Source organism: Propithecus coquereli, unplaced genomic scaffold (genome assembly GCF_000956105.1).
Source record: "Propithecus coquereli isolate 6110/MARCELLA unplaced genomic scaffold, Pcoq_1.0 Scaffold91, whole genome shotgun sequence".
NCBI lineage: Eukaryota > Metazoa > Chordata > Mammalia > Primates > Indriidae > Propithecus > Propithecus coquereli.
Window position 1 is genome coordinate 3,312,418 of NW_012155396.1, and position 22,499 is coordinate 3,334,916.

Consider the following 22,499-nt stretch of genomic DNA (forward strand, 5'->3'; position numbering starts at 1 on the left):
AGTGTATGTAAAGCTACAATAGTTTTATTAGTTAAAAATAAGGAAGTAGGAACATGTGGGTACCAAACAAAAAATGGTTGGTTGATTACAAGCCTTTTGGAGAATTACACCCAAGGAATCCAGTCTTCCCTGTTGTCAGTAATATATGGGTTACTGCTTTTTAGGAATAACAATAACTAATGTTACCTTAGAACATACCTTAACTATGATGATCTTTTATGTTCCTTTTATAGTTATTTTTTCTGATTATGAAAACTATAGGTTTATTATAATAAATTTGGCAAGTATAAAGGAAAACTAAAAGAAATTCAAATGACATATTGGGGTATTTTCTTTTACTTATACATGTATCTTTATATTTGGATCAATCTATATGTCCTTTTTTAAAAGCAATTGACAATAAAACTTAAACATCTTCCCACATCTATAAATGAACATTTATGTATTGATTTTAATGACTTTATGTCATTTCATTCCATGATTGCATAATTTGTTTAAACTATGTATGTTCATCTTAAATTTTTGCTAACTATGGTGATGAGGTTTATTTTATGTTTTAAACAGGCCATACTATATAATGATATCAACTAGATTCTCTGAGCCCTACCAAATCACAGTCATCTAGATCTGGGAGGATATAAAGGTTAGAAGAGTTAAAGACAAAAAGTTTCTATTTCTATTTGTTGATAGTGTTCAGTACTTTCTTAGACAGGACTTGGTCATTTAATAAGGATATTAGCATTTTTCCTTTTTTAAGCCCTGTATATTTTATTCCCCTTAAAAAGTCAACCTGTTATGGTTCCTGGGATTTTAAACTTTAATTTTATTCCTTTTTTATCTTAAATATCATTGAGTCTAAGTCTAATGGTTAATTTCTTAATCCCTTATTTTAAAATAGCAATAAATATTCCCCTTTTTTTAATTTTTAATTTTTAAAATTTTTTATTTGCTTTCATATAGATCGGCAAGAGATATGGCTATAGGGTGGGTAGTTCTGGAGAGAACCAGAATCAATAACAGAAGTTAGAGGTCGCTGTATGTCAGCCTTCTCATGAACTACCCTCTCAGCCACCTCACTTGGGTCATCCACTTATTTTAAAGGCAGCTTCTAAAATGACACATATTTGAAGATCCTGGGGCTAGGTCTCCTGGACTGTAATTCTATCCAGGTATATAACAGACTTAATTTATTGAAATGATGTTGGTACTGTACCTTTTACTGTGATTTCCTGTTCTCACACTTAAGATATTTTTTTCTCTGATAATTAGGATTCCAGTCCTAACTCTTTTATTAAGTAGATATCTAAATTTGGAGAAGTCACATAACTTCTCTGAATCTGTTTTCTCTTATATTGTAATATATGTTTGTTCTAGGTGATAACAGTAGTCCTTTTCATTCTAATGTAAAATAAGTTATTCATTTTAATTTATCCCATAAAAACTCAGTTAACCATTTAAGACTTGGAATTAAAAAGGAAACCATCAAATAATAAAATGTAAATATTAATCATTTTAAAATAATTTTTTTCTATTAATATACAGATATATTTTCTATTTTTACTCTTTTGTAGTCTAGTCTAACTCCAAATTATATAACTTGGCCATTTATATTTCCTTTCTCTTGCAGAAGACCCTTTCTTATAATTTTGGGGCAAATTGTTTAATCTCTCTGAATTACTACTCACTGATAACTATTATTGTTATTGTATATGTTGTTAATGTGTCTTCCTACTGCTCTCCCATCCAATCACCCCTACTTAAGCATCTTAAAAAAAAGAATTCACCAAATATTCATAAGAAGCAAAACTGTAAAACAACAAAAAGCAATACAGAGTTCCCACTTACTGATAAAGATTGATTAATAATATATTAGGGGATTATTAACACTTGGTTTTATGTATTCTTTTCAGGTTTGGAGTTGTTTGTTAGACCAATACTGATTGATTCTTCCCTGTTCTCCTCATTTGCTCCAGATCACAGACTATCTCTAAGATGCCTACAAAGTCCTATTAACTATAGGATGTTTTTCTAGACTTTTTAGCCCCTGACTTAACATTGAATATTACTTTATTTGTTATATTCTAATGCTTATTGTTATGCTTATTCACGGGAATTATAGCATATATCACTAAACAAATACATGCTCATTTTATTAGATCTGATACAGCTGTAAGTGTATCATTTAATCTAAACATTCCTATGTGTTTTGGTTTGTCTTTTACAGAGAAAATAGAGAGTATATTATGGGCCTGTTTTTTATATTTCAGCAGATAATTATCCTGACATTTAGTGTTTCCTTAATATATTTATTTATATTACTACTTTGTTGGATTTCTTTAATAAATATATATATATATAGTTAGCACTTTAGCTTGCTATTTTTCTAGTAAACCAAGTTTTATTTTTATTTCTTACACCTGGTTGTTCTGATATGTATTCTTTTAAGTGATTGAACTTTAGATCATTCTTTTACTTTGCATTTTGAGATTGTTTGAGAACTCTTCATTTGCAGTGATTTGCTTGAAGATCTTGACCAGTGTTGCAGTAAACTCTTGCTTGTAGTTGGAAACCTCACTTGCTCATTTTCTAGTGTTTGGAGATTAGTGCTTTTGTGTAATTTTGGTCGTTGAATGGAGATGCTGCTGTCACTGCCTGGTTATTTTCCCTTTACCCTCTAGAGCTGCTAGAAGTTTTGGCTTTGTTCTTCTTTCCCATAGAGTTGTCTAAAATTCTCTGGCAATTCTATAGTGTCAGACTATTATTAAATATCATCAGTTTCTTCTTGGGCTGGTCTTTTAACAACCAGGATAATAAACTTATAGCTCAAAATTACTTTAAGAGTAAACCAACTCTTCTATTCTTTAGATACTGACTTATCTCCTGGACTAAAAGGCACAGAGATTTTAATAGCACCAGAATAAAAATTCTTTCCATAATAAATTATGAAGCAGAGCTTACTGGGTCATTTTTGTTTATTCCTTTACTACTGTGCTGTAGAAGAATTTATCCTTGGTTTTTCCACTGTGAATTCTTAGAGATAGGGACAAAAGAGGAGTTAGGTTAGCTGATCTGAAGATCATTGCATAGAAATTACCACAGGTGGTATATCAGGGAGAGATTCGTTGCTGTGTATACCAGTGATATATTCAAAGGCTGTGTAATCAAAATATGAGAGTCCTTGAAACCTGAATTGTAGTCTGGTTCATTGTAAGTGAATGAGTGTATGCAAGGAAACTTGGAAGCAAATGCAGCAGGTGAGGATCAAAGCCTGTAGGAATTGGTTTTTTCCACCCCATTTTATCTCTGGATTATCTTTGCATCCTAAACAGTGGCTGTTGTCTCTCCCTTAAGCAAATGAATTGCGGTGAGGAAGTGTCCTTCTGAAGTGGCTGGTTGATTGGTTGTTGGTTTGGACAGTGCTTTGAAACCCTGAAAGATTTCCTCCTCCTCATGAGAATAGCCTTTTTTTTTTTTTAATGGATTTGGTTGAGATTAGGAGATTAAAATATTCCTTTTATGTGATTTGACTCTGGTGGCTTAATTTATGTTTGTTAATGATAGCTTTTTTCCCTTTGCCACAGGTTGCTCTCAACTGATTCTCAACACAATTTCCCTTATTAAAAATAATATTATTAGATCTTATTTTTAAAGTGGTTCTTAACACAGTTTCTCTTACAGCTACAGTCTCAAAAGTACATCTTAATGTATAAACAAAATATGGTATATCCTTACAATCAGTACATTCTGCCAGAGAAAGGAATGAAGTCCTGCTGTATACTACAATATAGATGAACCTTGAAAATATTGTCCCAGTAAAAGAAGTTAGACATAAAAGGCTACATATTGTGTGAGTCCATTTATATGAAATTTTAAAATATGCAAATCCATAGGGACAGTAACTAGAGTGATATTTTCTGGGGCTAGGGAGAGTTGTGAATGGAGAATAACTGATTAGTGGATATAGGGTTTCTTTTTGGAATGATGAAAGTGTTTTGGAATTAGATAATCAAGATGATTGCGCTGCATTGTGAACATACTAAAAACCACTAAATTGGTACACTTTAAAGTGGTTAAAATTGTGAATTTATGTGAATTTATGTTCAATACATTTTTTTAAAAAGTCTATATATCTATCTATTTATTTATTTATTTATTTTTGAGACAAAGTCTTACTCTGTTGCCCATAACTGCAGTGTAGTGGCATGATCATAGCTCACTGTAACCTCAAACTCCTGGGCTCAGGTGATCCTCCCAGCTCAGCTTCCCTAGTAACTGGGACTACAGCCACATGCCACCGTGCCCAGCTAATTCTTTCTACATGTTTTTGTAGATAATGGAGTCTTCCTATATTGCCCAGGTTAGTCTCAAACTCCTGGGCTCAAGCAATCTTCCTGCCTTGGCGTCACAAAATGCTGGGATTACAGGCGTGAGCTACCACGTCCAGCCTATATTACATAAATTTTATCTCAATTAAAAAGTACATCTGCGTATTAGTGGTGTTGCTGCAGAATGAAGAAGACCATGATGTTTCTTGGTGCTAATGCTGGCTGGCATTTTATCCAGCAGGTTAGGTGGCTGGCTATTGGAGTGGGAATGGGCTGGCAACTGGAATGCATGAGGATCCCCTCATTAAGAGAAGCATGTACTTGTCTGCCTTGTGGACAAGTGGCGGAGTTTTTGGTAACACAGTGACTCCTAATTTACGGAAAGTGCCACTGGATAATCATCATTACATTCTCCCTATCAATGGGAATACAAGGGGTTTGGGTAACATGCTTGACTGATTCTAGTCCCTTTTGTAATCTCATGCGTTTGCTATCTTTTACCTAAGCTCTATGTCGAAACTCTCCTGCTTTCCCTCTTTTCAGAAACTAATTCCTACTTTGTTGACTAGGACTAGATAACAAGCCTTATATGTTTAGATTCTCTGGAATATACAGTTATGAATATATGAGTTAGAGTTCTGCTAAGAGAGGCAGACTGTGGAGGCAATTGATTGGGATACGAACCATATTTTTCCATATTTTATTCTCTTCCCCAGATTGCTGCTCTGAGACAGGGCTCCATCATCGAGAATTCTTGACTCCTGATGCCATACCCTGTGCTCACCAATGCGTTACATTAGAGTACACAACAAAACCCCATGGAATGACATCAGTTTTTATTGACCGTACCTTGATGATTCAGGGAGACAGAGCGAATTCAGTTTCTTGTAGTGGGAAGTCTGGGCTCCTTTTCTACTCTACTAATGAGAAACAGTATCACAGAGCACAAATGGGGTTAGGGCACAGCCCTTCACACATTAGCAGGTCTTAGTTTTAAAATTAAAGGAAGAACAGCTGGCTAGTCTGTTGCAAAATGTTGGGTCTTAGTGAATGGTCAGTTGGCAAAGCAATATTTTATATCCTTCTACTCTTTCCTGGCTCTGTGAAGGGCTGCTGCTAGGTATAACAAACATCAACCAGTAGTATCAGATTGTCAGTGATCAGCATGCCAAAATGCAGTTCCTTGTTACATGACAAGTAGAGAAAACATATGGCAGGCAGGTGGTGGTGGCAGGATCATTATCAGCTCAGAGTGAGATTGGCAGTTCATTTGCAGATAGTGATGCCCACCTGCCATGGCAACAGTACACCACTGGGCACCCGGAAGCCTCTGTGATCGTGTCCTTCTAACAGTGGTTAGCCTGCCCTGCATAATCCTTACTGGTTGGCAGACACGACTGAGCAGTGACCATGGCCTCAGCGTGGGAACTATTGTGATGGAATAGATACTCAACATTTAAGACCCTGGTTGTGACTTTTTTTGTGTGTTTTTGCTGTTGTTTTTAAAGGTAGATGTTTTCTTTGTTTACTTAGCTTACCATATTGTTTATTTTTCTTAAAACTTAATCTCATTTTTCCCTTTTGCAAATATAATTTAAAATTTTTAATATTCAGGAAATGTGTGATGTGAAAAATAGAAAGTGCCTTATAATTGTACCTTCAAAGGTAAGCCCTTCTGACAGCATCAAGTATGTTCCTCTAAGTTCTGTTTCTTTGCTTCCCTCACTTTTGTTTCCCTGATAGGATTATATTATACTTACCATTGTGCATTTACTTTTTTATTTGGACATCTTTCTGTAGCAGAATGCATGGATCTCCTTTGTTGTTTTCAACAGCTACATCACATTCATCAAGAAGTACTGGTAATACATTGGTGAAAAAAAATAGGCATGATCTCTGCCAACTCTGGAACTCATGGGTTAGATCTCAGCTTGTAATTATGCATTTGTGTGCAAAGGACACAATGCTTGTATATACATCTTTGTTTCTATAGACTGAATTCCTAGAAGTGCAATTGCTAGGTCAGAGCACATTCACACATTAAATGTTAGTAGAATTGCCAGCTTGACCTCCAAAGATGTAATAATTTAGGTTCCTGCCAACAGTGAAAAATACCACTTAGAGAAGCACATGAAAATTGAATGTTCATTAGATAAAAGCACAAATAACAGTGATTAAATCCAGCAACTAGTGAAGTAGATAGAGGTAGGAAAATTATGTTGGAATGCACTGAAAATTCTGTAGATCTTTAGGTGACAGATCTCTAAGGAGGGCTATTCATCATAAAGGGAATGTTTTAAAGCATAAGACATCAAAATTTGTCAATTTTATAGGAAGTCAATGACCCATAGACTATTCTTACCCCCCTTCTACAACTGCCTCTGAGAAATGGTAAAGAAGGTACATTCAGGTAGACTTTTGTGGTACCTAGACATGCAGCTTGTGCCTTCTTCTTTTTAGAAAGTAGAAAAATAAACAAATGTATTTTATATCCTAAGAAAGGTGGACTATTTTGTCCCGGATGACTACCCGAGATCTCTCTTTCTTTACTAATGGGTCATTGAACATGACTCCTAATTATTATTGCCTTTGGAGAACCATCTAGTTTCCTGGGAATGTGATTGAACTGTCCTCTTGGAGTAACCAGTATATTCCAGAGTTGGCTGGGTTTGGTCTTAGAGTTGCCCAGCTCAGGCTGCTAAGTTGTTCTTGACTTATGGAATGTGTGGGAAAACATCTTAGCGAGGAGAAAGAGAGGAGAGGGAGAGAGACTCTCCTTCTGGCCCTTGGCAACCACCCTTGTACTGTCTATCTTTATGAATTTGACTAGTCTAGCTATCTCATTTAAATGTAATCATCCAGTATTCTTTTTCGTAAGTCTTTTTGTGACTGACTTAATTTCACTTATCATATTGTCCTTGAGATTTATCCGTGTCATGGCAGATAGCAGAAGTTCTCTCCTCTTTAAGGCTGAATGATATTCCGTTGTATTTATATACCACATTGCGTTTGTCCATTTATCCATCAATGGACATTTCAGCTGCTTCCACCTTTTGGCTATTATAAATAAGTTCTGCTATGAACCTGGATATTCAGGTATCTCTTTGAGATCCTACTTTCAATTTCATTGACATATACCCAGAAGCAGAACTGCTAGATCATATGGTAATTCTATTTTTAATTTTTTTTAAGAAGCTAAGCAATATTTTTGCTTCATATTTCTGATAACTTAGGAGTGGAAACTGGAGCAGAGTGTTTGTGGTCTGGGGGGTTGGTTATGCTTAAATATACTGTTTCTCAAAACAGTGCCTATAAGTCAAAAGACCTGAATTTGAAGGTGGACACAGATGCAGTGCAGGATAGTCTTTGATCAGTGTCTGTGTAATTTCTGACATTGACTTAAGGTGTCATTGCTCTGTGCACCCTATGCCTTTGATCAAGATACTTTGTTTCATTTAGTAGGCCTCTACTGTGAGAAATAGAGGGCGAGGGTGGCATGTCTACAGGAAGAAAGGCCTGTGATATTGACACATGGTTGTATCCTAGAATGCTTACTTAGCAACAAAACTAAGAATAATTTATATACACGAGTGCTATATTTTGGGGGCTGTTTGGTCACTGGCACGTATTGCTGAAGAATTATTGTAGTTTTCTGCATAATTCTCCTTTCAGGTCATGATATACTTCCCTGAGGCCAAGTCACCATTCTAACTTTGGCCTCTAGTTAACTTACCTGAATGTACATTTCCTTTGCTGCATGACTTCTTAGTGCCAGATCATGGGCATGCTGCAGAAATGGGAGTGCTCTGAATTGCAGTGAATGCAGGATGGCTTCTCTGTACCTGCTTTCTCACCTACGCAATACCTAGCCCCCGGAGCAATAGGAATTTATTGGAACTCTTGACAGGGAGAATACTTTTTTCTCCACTTTTATTACTTAGATTCCCCATTTTCACCTTTTAGTGAGTACAGACATTCCAAATCTTCAGACAGAGCAAATGTACAGTAACCTTTTATTTTTATCTATTTCTTAATAATATCCCCTTCCCCCCCGTAATTCTTCTTAGAAGCCATTAAACAAATCCCCTTTCTTCATATCTATGAGCCTTTCATCATAGTTTTATTATTGTTGTTTTAAAGACTGGGTGACATTGTGTGTATTCTACACAAAGGCATAAGTATCTCCATGTATTTGTGCTGCTTGTGTGGCTGGAACTCCTCCAGGGAGAGTTCTGGACTAAGTGATTTAATTTCCCCTGACTGCTGGTGACCTTGGAAATTTTGGCCACAGATGACTGTGATTGACACTTGTATAAAGGAGAAAAAAGACTCACACTCAACTTCCATCCTTAGAGGAAGGCAGTGTGAGACGGCAGCTCTGATGAGGAGTAAGAAGGGACATGCAGGGGACACAAGGGACAGTTTCCAGTAATGCCTCTGAGGCCTTCCGGCGTTCCTTCACTAAGAAGGATAAGCAGCATTCTGTTAAAATTATGTATTGATATGAGTTATGCCAGTGATAAAATAATAAGATAATGATTCACAAACACAGGTTATACTTTTAAAATATATTTGTAGGACTATAAGGATTTAGGAATCAAGAGGTTTAATGAAACTTTTGGCAGCCGTGATGTTATTTTGAAATAGTGATCTCCGCTTTTCTCCACCCATCATATTTATTTAAAATATTTTCAGTTGTCAGAATTAGATTTTTATGTGTGCCTATTATTCACCTCTATATATAAACTGCATTATATTTGCAGATCATTTGTTAGGTTATAATCACTACTTCTAGAAATCTTTGCTGTTCTCTAATGGCCTCTTACATAAAATGTTTTAATGTATATTTGTGGATCTTGTGCTTGTGTATGCCTCTAATTACATATTTATCAAGGTGCAGGTTTATCAGGGAGCAGTGATGTCCACTTAAATGAATGCCTCATGTCAGGAAGAGATTCTTAATATCTCCATGGGCCCTATATCAAGCCATATTTTACCTTTCCTCTCCAAACGGATAAAAGCATCTGCCCATCCACTGGGGACCAGAGGAAGGGTTGAGATAGGAGACTCATTTTGTCGAAAAGAGTCTTAGTTTATCAAATAGGAAAAGCTGTTCGACTCTGTGCTTGTAAGAGTTTTTGTAGGCACTGTAGGTTAAAATTCCATTGATGAAAATGAAATATGCTCAAAATAGTTTGGACTTTCTGGGGGCAGGTGGGGAGGGTGATTATAGATAGGAGAAAGCAGCATAAATACATGCGAACAAACAACCAGCCTAAGCACCTAATTACAATAATTTGGAAGGGGGTGTTACAGAATATATTTAGGCTGGATTGGAGAGGTAGGAAGGGAGCATTGGTTCATGTCTCCTAATCATTGCAGTGCAGATGAGACAACAAAATGTATAATTTTTTGTGAATGTATCTGTAATGTTTTAATTTAAGACATATCAGGTCAAAGATATCCTAATGGAACAAATAAATTTCAGTGTTTTATAGTTATAAAAATGAATGAAAATAAATAGCTTATATTTACCAATTGTTCATTTTCTTTTTAATATCAGCAGAAGCCTTGATTATTAACTACAGAAGCAGATATTTCTTTAACCTGAGTTTCTGGCCACTATCCACTCACCATCCATACATTAGAACGAACTTCAAACACAAGATAAAGAATTTTAGAATTATATTGATAAATCAAGAATTAATAAAATTCAAGTACAATTTTTTTAAAAGTATAAAAAATAAAAATCTAGGAAAGCCTTGGGAGTAAAATTTTTTAAAAGTATAAAAAAAGAATTAAGAAAATCCAGCCATTGAATTGGTAGAAGGCACTGAAAAGTATCTTCATTAAACCATTTGAATAGAATATATTTTACAATAGTACTTACAGAGTAGGGGATTTTTCCTCCCTATGTATATAGCTTATCTTTCTAATATATTCAGATAATAGATTTGAAAACGAAAATGAAGGGTAAACATTTTTTAAATACTTGGTTTTTCATACGGTATTGTTTCATACTTGGTCTAAGAGCATTTCATAAAACTAAGTTCACAGGGGAAAATAAAGGGAGAATGTTTGCACCACAAAAGGTAAGATCATGTGATAGACGAATGAGGCTAGAACTCTTATGCCTTAACAGAAAGTCTGGGTATGCACAGTCCCATATGGTGACCATCACCGTATGTGGGTTTTGAGCACTTGAAATGTAGCTGGTCCAAACTGAGTTGTGCTGTACATGTATAAAGTACATATCACCTACTGAAAGGTTAGTACAAAAAATAATTTCAGTACTTTAAAAATATTCATTACATATTGATATGTTTTGAAAATTTTGAGTTAAATAAAAAATAGTATTAAAATTAACTTTACTTGTTTCCTTTTAATTTTTCATTGTTGTTACTAGGAAAATTTAAACATATACATGTGGCTCTCCTCATGTTTCTATTACACAGTGCTTGTCTAGAAGGAGGTAAGTTTGACATCCTCCTGTGAGAGATGAGCAGCTCTACAAGTGCTTGTGTCTGCGTAGATCACTTAGCTGGGAGGTGAGCTGAGAGCATGTCCAGAGGCAGGACCAAGATGCTCCTTACCATTTTGTTTTGAAGCTCTTCCTGTACCTAGATAAATGGGTGATTGATGTGTTTCAAAATTTTTTAAAAATACATATTACTGGTATATTTTTAGAATAATTACATAAGGTACTTTTAACAGGGGAAAAAAGATTAAGAATACATCATTTCAATACTGAGGAGTAGTATATATGGAAGGTCCTGTTCGGTCCCCAGCAAACAAAAACTTGGTCACTATTTGATGTTCATTGTCTTCCTAATTTAGTAAGGCAAGAAATATCCTGCCTAAAATATCTCTGTTAATTAAGATGTTTCACAACACTCTGCTTCAATTATCTTCAGTAAATAAAATATCCAATAACTGGTACCTACAAAATTAATCTGTAAAATGTCTGAATAAATACTAAACAGTATATCATTCTTTAAGCCCTACTTAGCTCTAAGTTGGGATGAATATGTATGAGGTACATATTTTTGTTTGCTGTGGCTCCTTAAAGAGAAAAGTGTATTTAATTTATTCTTTTTGCCTAATGATTTCAGTAATCTAATGATTTAATTCAACATGTATCTTATTTATCCACATATGTGTGTGTGTGTATTTATTTATTTTATCTCATGGATACTTATTTAGCACTCTGTGCCAGGCACTGTTCTAAGAAAACCAGTATCTAAACTGGTTTAGATAAACCAGTACACGTTTATCTAAAAATAACTGACACTTACATAGTGCCTACTGTGATTCAGGCCCTGTTCTAAATGCCTTATGTATATTAATGAATTTCTTCCCATAGCAGTCAAATAGGCATAGTTACCCACGTTAAACAGAAGCACAGAGCTGCTAGATAACATATCCCGGTTCATACAGCTGCCATGTAGAATTGATGGGAGCCAAGCCCTGCATCCTGGTGCTCCAAAGTGTCCATGCTGTTACTGAGGCTGTGTGACATACTTTGTTTTACTTTTGTTTCTAGGCAGCATCAGTGAGACTTAGACCAGATGGCATTGTCTTCTCTGTATCGGGTGCATAGAGGCTTTCCATAACTGCCTGAAAGTTGTGTCATGAGAGAGGGGTTATAAAGCAGTTATTTTGAGAGACAGAATATTTATTATGGCTCTTTGTAAATTTATGAGTGGCTATGTGCAGTGGTGGGATTATGTAGTAATTATGCAAAATAGCCTCACATAACAGCTCTAGTTATATTAACACTAAACTTAGGGTATGACCTGGAATTGTTGTAGATGTATATTATAGTTGTTTTTCTTCCTGCTTCATCTCATCTTTTATCAACATCAAAGTCTATGAAGTTCTTTGGTGGTTTGATACTGTTCTAGTTGTATGAAGGATATCCAGAAATCCTTGGAATTCCTTAAATGTGGCCCACAGCTGTTCTATTGTGCTAAGCTGGTTTCAGACTTTACAATCGATTGAGATATAAATTTAGTTTTAAGTTACCATCTTAGTTCCTCTGAAGGGTCCCTGAAATTGCTTTGAAGGAATATTCTGAAATTGTTTGCAAGAAATAATCTGATGAACCAAGGATAGATCAAATTGCCTGCTACCCTTACTTATCTTTGAGAACCTCTTTGAGGGAAAAAAAAATGAGAAATTACATAATTTTGCTTGCTTAATCTTTTATTGTCATTGCTTTGATTAAAATGTTAGAGCATTATCACAATTTCAAAGTATTTCTCCTCCCTCAATATCCCCCCTATCACCACCACACCCATGGTTTAAATAGATATGTTATTATATAAAACAGCAGAATGGTCAACAGCTTGACAAAGTGGGCCTCAAAATGCCTGCTTTGAAAATGTCCTTCAGAATGTTCTGTCTAAAAGAATTGCTGATGATAAATATTTATTCATATAACAGATGTTTACTACATATTCTTCTACTACTTTGCAGGTGCTATGCCAGCTCTTTCAGTGAATGAAAGACATGGTCTGAACTCTCATGGAGCTTACAATCTGTGTCCCAGTTGATTGTAATAAATGTGAGATAGGAAATACAAAAATGTAAGAAAACACTATGTAGTATACTATGACTGGCTACATTATCTCTTAGAAGTCAAGTTAAATGATGCTCTAAAGTTCTAATCTAGTGCTCTCATTTTCTAGGGAAGGAGAAACTGAGATCCAAAGATGATGTGTGAGTCATTTGTAGGAGAGTATCAGGGCTTCTTGTGGTTGGTCATTGTTATAAACGAGGATCAAGCTCTGGGTCAGCCTTTTGGTCTTGTATTTGTCAAATACTTGTATACCAAACATTTCAGGAGTATTTGCTTTAAAAAGGAAAACACATCTATATTAATGTGTTTCTTCTCTTAAACTCATGCCATTCCATATGTACTTATCCCAAAACACAAAATTCAGGCTTTCATTTAGTCAGATGAAGACACTGATAAGATTTACAGTGTTTTCAATTGAAACTGTTTAAACTGTGGCTCATTTTCAAGTGATTGACAGTCAGAGATGAGTATCTAGAGATGAAAAACTCAAAGGTAGAGGAACAGATCTTGGAATCCACAGGAGAGGGACATAATGCTAATTACACATTGACTTTAATTCCTGATTTGTCATAGCTGCCTGCAGGTGTGTTTCTTGGCTGTGGGCTAGTCTCAGGGCCTCATTTGTATTTGAGATTTTCTTTAATAATGTTGTATGCACAAGAAGCTCTTTAATCTCTGACTTATTTGCAGTCCTCTTTCTCTAGATATAGGAACCAGTTAACTATTGGCAGATGAATGTACTCGTTTCTTTTGGTTATTGAAGATTAAGTTTGTCTGTCTTCCCACTGATTCCCTGGAAGAGTTTTGGAATAGCACACCAGTTTGGCCTTCTGGCCTGAAAGAGCACAGGTGTTCACTTTTGTTTGTTATTCCTCCATTACTCCCCCCATCATCTCCACCGTCACCACCACACATGTGGCCATCTTGATGAATTAGTGCTCTCTCTGGGTAGAGCTCATGTTCTTCTACGCAGTGTTTCTGTGCTGAGAGCTGCTGTCCCACTGCTGTGTGTGTGCGGAGGAGGAGGCTTGGCATTGGCAGGTGCAAGGTAACCTTGAGAATCACTTAGTTTATTTTTATGCAGTGATGATTTTTCCCCCCGGTAATAGAATTGAAGGCTTGTTACATGGATTGGGTGAAAACACAAAAGATACGTGGACCTCTTCCCTCTTCCTTCATCTCCCCATATTTATTAACTTCCCACCTAATGCCCCCAAATTGGACTATACTGTAGCTATGCATTTTTTTTTTTTTTTAAAGACAAGGTCTTGCTCTGTTGCCCAGGCTAGAGTGCAGTGGTGTCATCATAGCTCACTGCAACCCCTAACTCCAGGGCTCAAACGATTCTCTTGCCTCAGCCTCCCGAGTAGCTGGGACTACAGGCACGTGCCACCACACCCAGCTGAATTTTCTATTTTTTTGTAGAGACGGGGGTTCACTCTTGCTCAAGCTGGTCTCAAACTCCTGACCTCAAGCAATCCTCTTGCCTCCAGCTAAGTGTAGTTTTTAAAATTCTTTTTTTAATTTTTAAAGTTTTTATTTATTTATTATTGTAGAAACAGGGTCTCATTCTGTCACCCAGGCTGGAGTTTAGTGAGTCAGTCGTAGCTCACTGCAGCCTTGGACTCCTGGCAAGCCTATACCGAAGTGCTAAAGGATGCCACATACTTGTTTCTTTTGACACACAAACATGTTTATCTTAAAATGCTTCATAAAGAAAAAGCATTGCTCAATGCATTCACATCCATTTATTTAATATATGCTAGTATTAAACAGTTTTTCCATTTTATGTTCCTAACTTCCTATCTGTGTATGTATCATCCTTTATTAATTCAAAACCTAAAGATTCTTCTGGTCTATCTGATCACCCCCCCAATCCACCCCCAAACTTCAGAACTCCATCTGTGTTGGTATTAAACCTAGTTAGCTGTGTCTTTTTTATTTACGTACTGTGAAACCAAGCATCTCTGTGATTGCCATCTTGTTTTGTTCTTGATAATTCTTAACCTGGTCCTTGAGAAGCTAAGACAAACTGAAATTACATGCAGTTTTTCTATGAAGACAGTTCATGTTTTTAAAAACAGACCCAGAAAAGGTTAAAGATCTGCTTTATCATAATGTCTAGCAGTCCTGCAGGAATGTTGCAAACCATTTCTCAGTCAAGTAGAGTTTCTGTGAGGCTTTATGTGTTCAGCCAATTGTCCTACGCTTCTGGTTATCAGCTTTTTTCTTTCTTTTTGAAATAGACTTTATTTTTTTAGAGCAGTTTTAGGTTCACAGCAAAATTGAACAGAAAGTGGAGAGATCTCCTGTACACTCTCTGCCCCCACCATCCATACAAAGTCCCATGCCAGAGTGGTATATTTGTTGCAATTGGTGAACCTAGATTGACACATTACTCAAAGTCCATGGAGCTCACGCTTGGTGGTGTACTGTCTGTAGGCTTTGACAAATGTCTAAAGGCATGTATACCCAGTTACAGTGTCATATAGAATAGTTTCACTAATAGTTTGTCCTAAAAATCTTGTGTACTTTGCCCATTCATCCACCTGACCCGCAACTCCTGTCAACCACAGATCTTTTTACTGTCTTCAGTTTTGCCTTTTCCAGAATGTCATATACTTGGAATCATATGTGATACCTTTTAGATTGGCTGCTTTCACTTAGTAATATACATCTAAGGTTCCTCAATGTCTTTTCATGGTTTGACAGCTCATTTCTTTTTCCCACTGTATAATATTCCATCGTTTGGATATACCACAGTTTATCCATTCACCTAGAGGAGGACATCTTGGTTGCTTCCAAGTTTTGGTAGTTATGAACAAAGCTGCTGTTAACATCTATGGACAGGTTTTTGTGTGAAAATAAGTTTCAACTCCTGTAGGTAAATTTCTGCATGTAATTTCAGTCTGTCCTAGCTTCTCAAGGACCAGGTTAAGAATTATCAAGAACAGAACAAGCTGTATTCCTGGATCAAATGGTAAGAATATGTTCAGTTTTTTAGAAACCACCAGATTATCTTCTAAAGTGGCTGCATCAGTTTGCCTTCCCACCAGCAATGAATTTGAGCTCCCTTTGTTCCACATCCTTGCCTGCATTTGGTGTTGTCGTTGTTCTGGATTTTGGCCATTCTCATAGATGTGTAGTGGTATTTCAATGTTGTTAAAATTGGCAATTCCCTAATGACATATGATATGGAGCATCTTTGCCTATGCTTGTCATCTGTATCTTGTCTTTGGTGAGCTGTTCAGGTCTTTTGCATTTTTTAATAAGGTCGTTTTCTTATTGTTGAGTTTAAAACTCTTAAAGAACTCTTAAAGAGTTCTTTCTGTATTTTGGATAACTGTCCTTTATCAGTTATGTCTTTTGCAAATATTTTCTGCCTATCTATTGCTCAGCTTTTTATTGTTTTTTAAAATCTTAGACCCAGAAAGTCAAACTGTGAGTGATTTGATCTTTCACAATTGCGCAGGCATATGTGGCTGCTAGTGAGCTGTCTTGCAAACTCCCAACCCTAACTCCCTTGATGCTTTATTTCCAGGTCAATGTGACGGTGGACTACATTAGACCAGCCAGCCCAGCCACAGAGACGGTGCCTGCATTTTCAGAGCGTACCTGTGCCACTGTCACCATTGGAGGAATGTGAGTGTTCTGGCTGGCAGGGACTCAGCTGTCTCTCAAGTAGATAAGGGTTCTCTGCTCATTCAGATCTCTCCTTCCTTTCACTCTACATTGCTTTCTCTTGCTCTTAACCCAGTGGTTTATAATTATGTGCCTGTGTAGCACTTTATATTTGCAAAGTACTTTATAATCACTCATTAGGTAATCATATACTTTCATTATTGTTGTTAAGATTTATTGGGCTCTGTGTGCTTGGCACTATGAAGTACACATTACTATTAATAATGCCATTTATTGAATATCAAGCAGGCCCTAGCTACTATCCAAAACTAGTTAAAAAGATTCTCTGCATATTGGTTTAGGAAATTCATTTGTTGGGGGGGTGAGGGGTAGGGGAAGAGGGAAGAAGAGGTAAGGTTAATTGGACATTTTCTTTGTATAGAGGAATGTAGTCAGTAGATGGTAGGGACTTCCTGCTGCACTGGCTGTAACCTGGTTCTATTCCAAGGTCTCTTGGCAGCCTTGTTGATAAAGGGCCTATCATTGGAGAATCTGATAGGGGAAGGAGGAAGCCTGCTGGGCCATGCTTCCACAATAAATATTAAAACAATCAGTCAGACCCCGGTAGCAGTTCTTACTTTGCATAAAATATACCAGTGCTGTAATTGTTTCCTTCTCTATTTAACAGCCTTAAATGCTATTTGTTACCAAACTGTTATTTTTCTTTTCTTTTAAGGGGGCATAGTGGAGGGGAAGAAAAGAATAGGTTTCTCAGCAAAACAAAGATTGTCTTATTGAAAGTACAATGAAGCCCATTAGGAGAAATACCTCCAAGCCACAGCATGCCTCTGAAAAGAATGAGGATCTTGTAGCTATTTAGCTTCTAGAAACTCTCCTATCACACAGGAGCCTCTTTCCCCTTGTTCTTGCTTTCATATTTGGAAATTACTATTTTTAGCTACTGTTACCATTCCTATATTTATTAATGTTGTTAATGTTCACACAACAAAGAGAGGTTTCATCTTTGCCAGGAGGATCTCAATATAGAGTTTTGATGTTATTACCTTCACACCATCACAGGCATCAGGTTTTGTTAGGAGCAGGGCAGGTTCTTGACAAATCAAATGATATTTTTGAAATGGGAAAAACTAGGACATATTTTGGTCATTCTTCTATTTGTGTAGCTTACAATAATGATTTATTACCACGTCTTAGGAACTGGATGCATGCCTCCCTACTGTAAAGAGTTGGAATGTTAGTATTCCCCTATATTGAAATTTTTACAGTCACTAATTACTGGTGAAAACAACTTCACTATTGTAAAAAACACATCTCTTTATTTTTGGCAGATGGCCTCCACCAATGTTTATCTAACACTCTATTAGAGTGGATTATCTTATTTAGTTACCAGTGAGGTAGGTATATTTTTAAAATAAGTTTATGCTGATTAAATGAGATATTCAGGAAGTATTTTATTAGGATTTTTTTAATTTTTAGAATAATTTGAGACAGATGACTTTTTAAAATTCCCAGAGTAGAGTGTTGTGGCCATGCTCTGTGCCATAAAACCTTGAGGTTTCCACTGCATTTGTTTTGGCTGTACTGAGGTTATTCTTTCAGCCTTCCTTTCTGCAGAGGTGGAGTCACTCTGTGTTCTAGTCTCGGTTTTGATTACATTCTTGAGTCTTTGTAAGAAGGTGTCAACCCTGTTTTGCATTTGGTTGTTTAACAACACAAGTTGTCTGGTCTTAATCCAGTATCTATACTCCAGGTTCCTGCCAGACAGGATAACCTTGAGTTTTCTGCTTCCTAGTTCTTGTAATTGGATTGTATGAAATATTATTTTTCTGATTCACTGAAGTAAATTTTTTCGAATTATAGAAGTATGTACAAGTTTAGAATTTTAGAAGTATTCTTCTAAATATTTAAATTGTCTCCTTGGATTAGATCAGCCTGGCAGGTACCTGGAATGAATTATAAGTTTCTTCATAGGGTTGTTTCTACTGAGCTAGACTTTGTGATTTAACTGCTAGGCTGCAATCACTAGACATGTAAAGAATTTACTGATACTATTGAAGCCAGCCATCACTAGACTGTTGTTTCCCTAAAGATAGAGAGTTTTGTCTCTTTTATTCCCTATTATATCCCCAGTATCTAGCACATGGTAGGAGCTCAGTGAATTTATTGAATGATCTGTTCACTGTATTGCAAATCTTCCCTTTATGAAGCATAACCAGGCGTACTTGGATGTCTCATTATCTGGGATGGCTACAAGTTTATTTTTATCTAATCAATACTGTAAAACTTGTAACTAATAGTTTTCCGCTTTTATTTAGTAATTGGAAGCTCATTGCCAAAGATAGGCCATCTGCAACAAGTGGACTTAGTAGCATGCTTTTTATGTTCTAACTTTACTCACAGCTTCTATTTATTTTCCCTTTGCCTTAACTTTGTTCTGATTTATCTTTGCTCTGAATTTTCTACACTTTAAAAAATCTCTCCAGGCCGGGTGTGGTGGCTCACGCCTGTAATCCTAGCACTTTGAGGGGCTAAGGCAGGAGGATCGCTTAAGGACAGGAGTTCAAGACCAGCCTGAGCGAGACCCTGTCTTACAAAAAATAGATTAATCAACCAGGTGTGTGGTGGCACGCACCTGTAGTCCCAGCTATTCAGGAGGCTGAGGCAGGAGGATTGTTTGAGGCCAGGAATTTGAGGTTTCAATGAGCTAGGATGATGCCACTATACTCCAGTTTGGGGTGACAGAGTGAGACCTTGTCTCCAAAAAAACCAACTTCAAATAGTATTATATAAAAATTGTAGTATTAATAAATAAGAATCTCCAAATATTCACCTTATATTCAGAATTAAGTTACACTGCTAATAGCCTTGTATCTTAATGGTTAGTTTTTTATAAACACTGTCTAGAGAAGGGAACTTTTTAAAGACATGTCTCAAATATTTTATTTATTTTAAACATAGAAATGTGAATATATTTGTAAATCTTTGCTATCTGGGCAGCATGGACCACCTATATGATATCCTGGTGAATTACATAACTTTATTTAGAATGAGGACTTCAAAACACTAATTATAGAACCCCTATCTTTGTGACTTACATCCTCCTCATCTGTTAAAATTGTCCCACTCATATGTATTTTGCAACCACTTTAAAGCCATTTCTCTTTATTAAATTTTTTGAAGCATGCAAGTGTTTTCATAAGCACACATTCTTTGTGTGCTCATATTTCAGTGATTAATACAGTATTTAATGAAGTACTTAATTAAAACAACAAGCGCAACCAGTATAAACTAGATTTGAGGACAAAAACAAATGGCTTGTCTGGTTGGGACAGAAGTGCGCAGGGTGTGTTAGAGTGGCCCTCACTCACTCATACTGGCATCAGCCTGTAGATTTTGCTGGGATCATAGAATGTGTGAGTCAGAGAAGGGAAGTGTTAGTTAAGAGAGCCTCTGTGGTGTGCATTGCCTCTCTGAGAGGTGAGCTTTGTTCAAGCTCGAAGAAATGTGGAATTAAGAAGAGATCCAGTCTAAATTATGTCTGTCGTAATCTGTGGGTTTATATAACTACATTTAGGCCCTCACAGCACCTAGTGGCTTCCCTGTTATTAAAGAGAACAGCAGACTTCTCTAAATGTAGAACTTCTTTTGAAACTGGTGATTTTAGGGAAAAGAGAAGAAAGAGGCAGTTGAGATGACATCTCTTAAAGGGTTATTTCAAAGCTGATTTTTAGATAAATTTCACATGCAAAGTGTGTGAATTGTCTGTATCCCCAGGAGGGTTCAGTCTAATCCTTTTGTTTCTTCTCTTGATGTATGGGTGGAGTTGAGTCACAGGAACTTAGAAAGGACTTGCTTGTGTGACACAGGCTGTGGCTCCTCGTCTCTTGCTCTCTAGGGAATCAATGGAAACAAAGTTCATGGTTCCTGTAATAGATTAAAATTTTTTTCTTGATTAACTTCGCTGTGGAGTTGGCAAGAGTTGTTATCTGTTAATCAAAACAGTTTGAATAAAAAATAAAAAGATCAAACTTTGAATCGTTTCTCATTCTCTGGCTCTCAGGTTGGGAAGTAGCTGATCCTTTTAGGATTGGTTTGCGACACGAAGCTGTCAAGATGTTGCTTCCTGTTAATTACTTTTTATTGTATTTAAGACACTTAAATAACTCTTCTTGTGATTTAGTCGTCTCTGTAATTAGCTGCAGTGATTAAAATCTTCTTTCGTTCTTGCCAGAGCCTGCTTGAAAAGTGAGATTTTCTGGAGTGACCTTTCCCTGTGCTGGACTTCCCAATTACTTTGATCTCCAATTTGGCAAACCCATATAATCTGTTAACTGCTTGCTCATATCTTTCTGCATATCACATTTTCAAAGAAAAGTGTTAGAAGAAAATGTGTTCACATTTAAAATGGGGCACCTACAAAATATGACTAGGATCAACCCTCACACATACAGGCATGCATTCTCAGCAACACCTCACCCTTCGCCCCTGGAAAATTGTCACATATCTAGAAGACACATTGTCACTAAGGCACTTCTCCATTGTTTCCCATTATGCGAAATATTTCACAGTGGTAGAAAACAATAGACATGGCCCATTTTGTGCAAGTTAAAGAATGGCACAGAGATGGAACTATGGAATATTAGTGATTTGGAAAATTTCTGTTTATTTTATGCAGGAGATCACATCTTTTTAAAGAGATGATTTGTTTTTTACAAGTATTTATTCTTCACTCAACCGCTTCCTTGCATTGTCCATCTCTCTTCATCCATGAGTCGCCACTGCCACCTGCCTTGATGTCTGCCTGAGTATAGGGCCTTGCTACCAGAGGTACTGTTCAAGTTCTGTGGAGCTTGGAACATCTTAGGTGACCTTTTTGCTCTAATGATTCATCCCACAGATTCAAAGCTGTCTTTATGAACTTCCTTTCTGTCTCATAGATAGTGCTTTAACTTTATTATAATTTGTGTGAATCATACTATATTAAACTTGCAAGGAATAAGACTTCTTTTTTTCTTCTTCTTCTTCTTTTGGGGGAGGGGTGTTCTAATTTGCAAGGATACTTTTTTCTTCTAGTTGTTCTGCTAGTGACTGAAGCCTTAGGTTAGGTCTTATCCTTACTTTGCTAAAATCATGTTTTTTAATCCTAGTTTGGTTTTTCTCAGTCACAGTAGGAGTAAGTATCATACTACCCTCAGCTTTTCTGACTAGAGTTCTGTGGCTTTGAGGCTTTTACTGTCAGCCAAACCTCCTGTATCTCAGAGTTTTCAAATCTTAAAACATACTGCTAGTATCTCACTTTCAAGCTGCACTTAGGAAGAAAGTGGCCTCTTGAATCCCTCTTTTCTGGCCTAGTCTTCTTACCCAGAGAGGCCCACAACAACCTGAAAGTTCTCTTTCAGCACTCGAGGAAGTATGGTGAGAGCATTAATGGCAGCAGCTCCGCCAGGAGGTAGGCTCTGAGAGATAGCGAACCCCTTATCCCACAGACTGGTCACTTACACATTATCATATTTAATGAAACATGGTGGTGACTTTTTCCCCCTTCTGCTTTGAAGAAAAACAAGACACTGGAATGAGGATTCCCACCCCCCCTTAAATCAGAAATAAGCTGCTAACCAACCCGACCCAAGCTTCCCCTCTTCCCCAAAAGAACAGCTTAGATAGTTTCCCAGAAGTTGTGGGCTGCTTGATTAATATAATTGTGCTACCTCTCTTACATTCAGTAGTGGAAGCATGCCTGTCCATTCTGAGGACATCAGAAGAATCTGTGGCATTTAGTTAACAAAAATTTGTAAAGAAGTAGTTAAATAACAGGGCCTATCCTCTGCTAGCTCAAGTATAGCAATCATTTTGAGAGACTTGTCCCATAAGGCACTATAAGAAAGAACTTGGCTGTTGCATAGGGTTCAGGATTGTAGTCAGGAAAATACTGTTGACTTTTAGACAAATCT

General features: G+C 36.6%; 1 protein-coding gene across 1 annotated transcript in view; it reads left to right on the plus strand.

The window, feature by feature from the left end:
* Positions 1–22,499, plus strand: part of SND1 (staphylococcal nuclease and tudor domain containing 1) — a 436,282-nt gene that overhangs the window by 175,433 nt on the left and 238,350 nt on the right. The window contains exon 12 of the mRNA XM_012664766.1: positions 16,448–16,548. Coding sequence (XP_012520220.1) covers positions 16,448–16,548 — 101 coding nt within the window. The remainder of the gene's footprint in view (positions 1–16,447; positions 16,549–22,499) is intronic.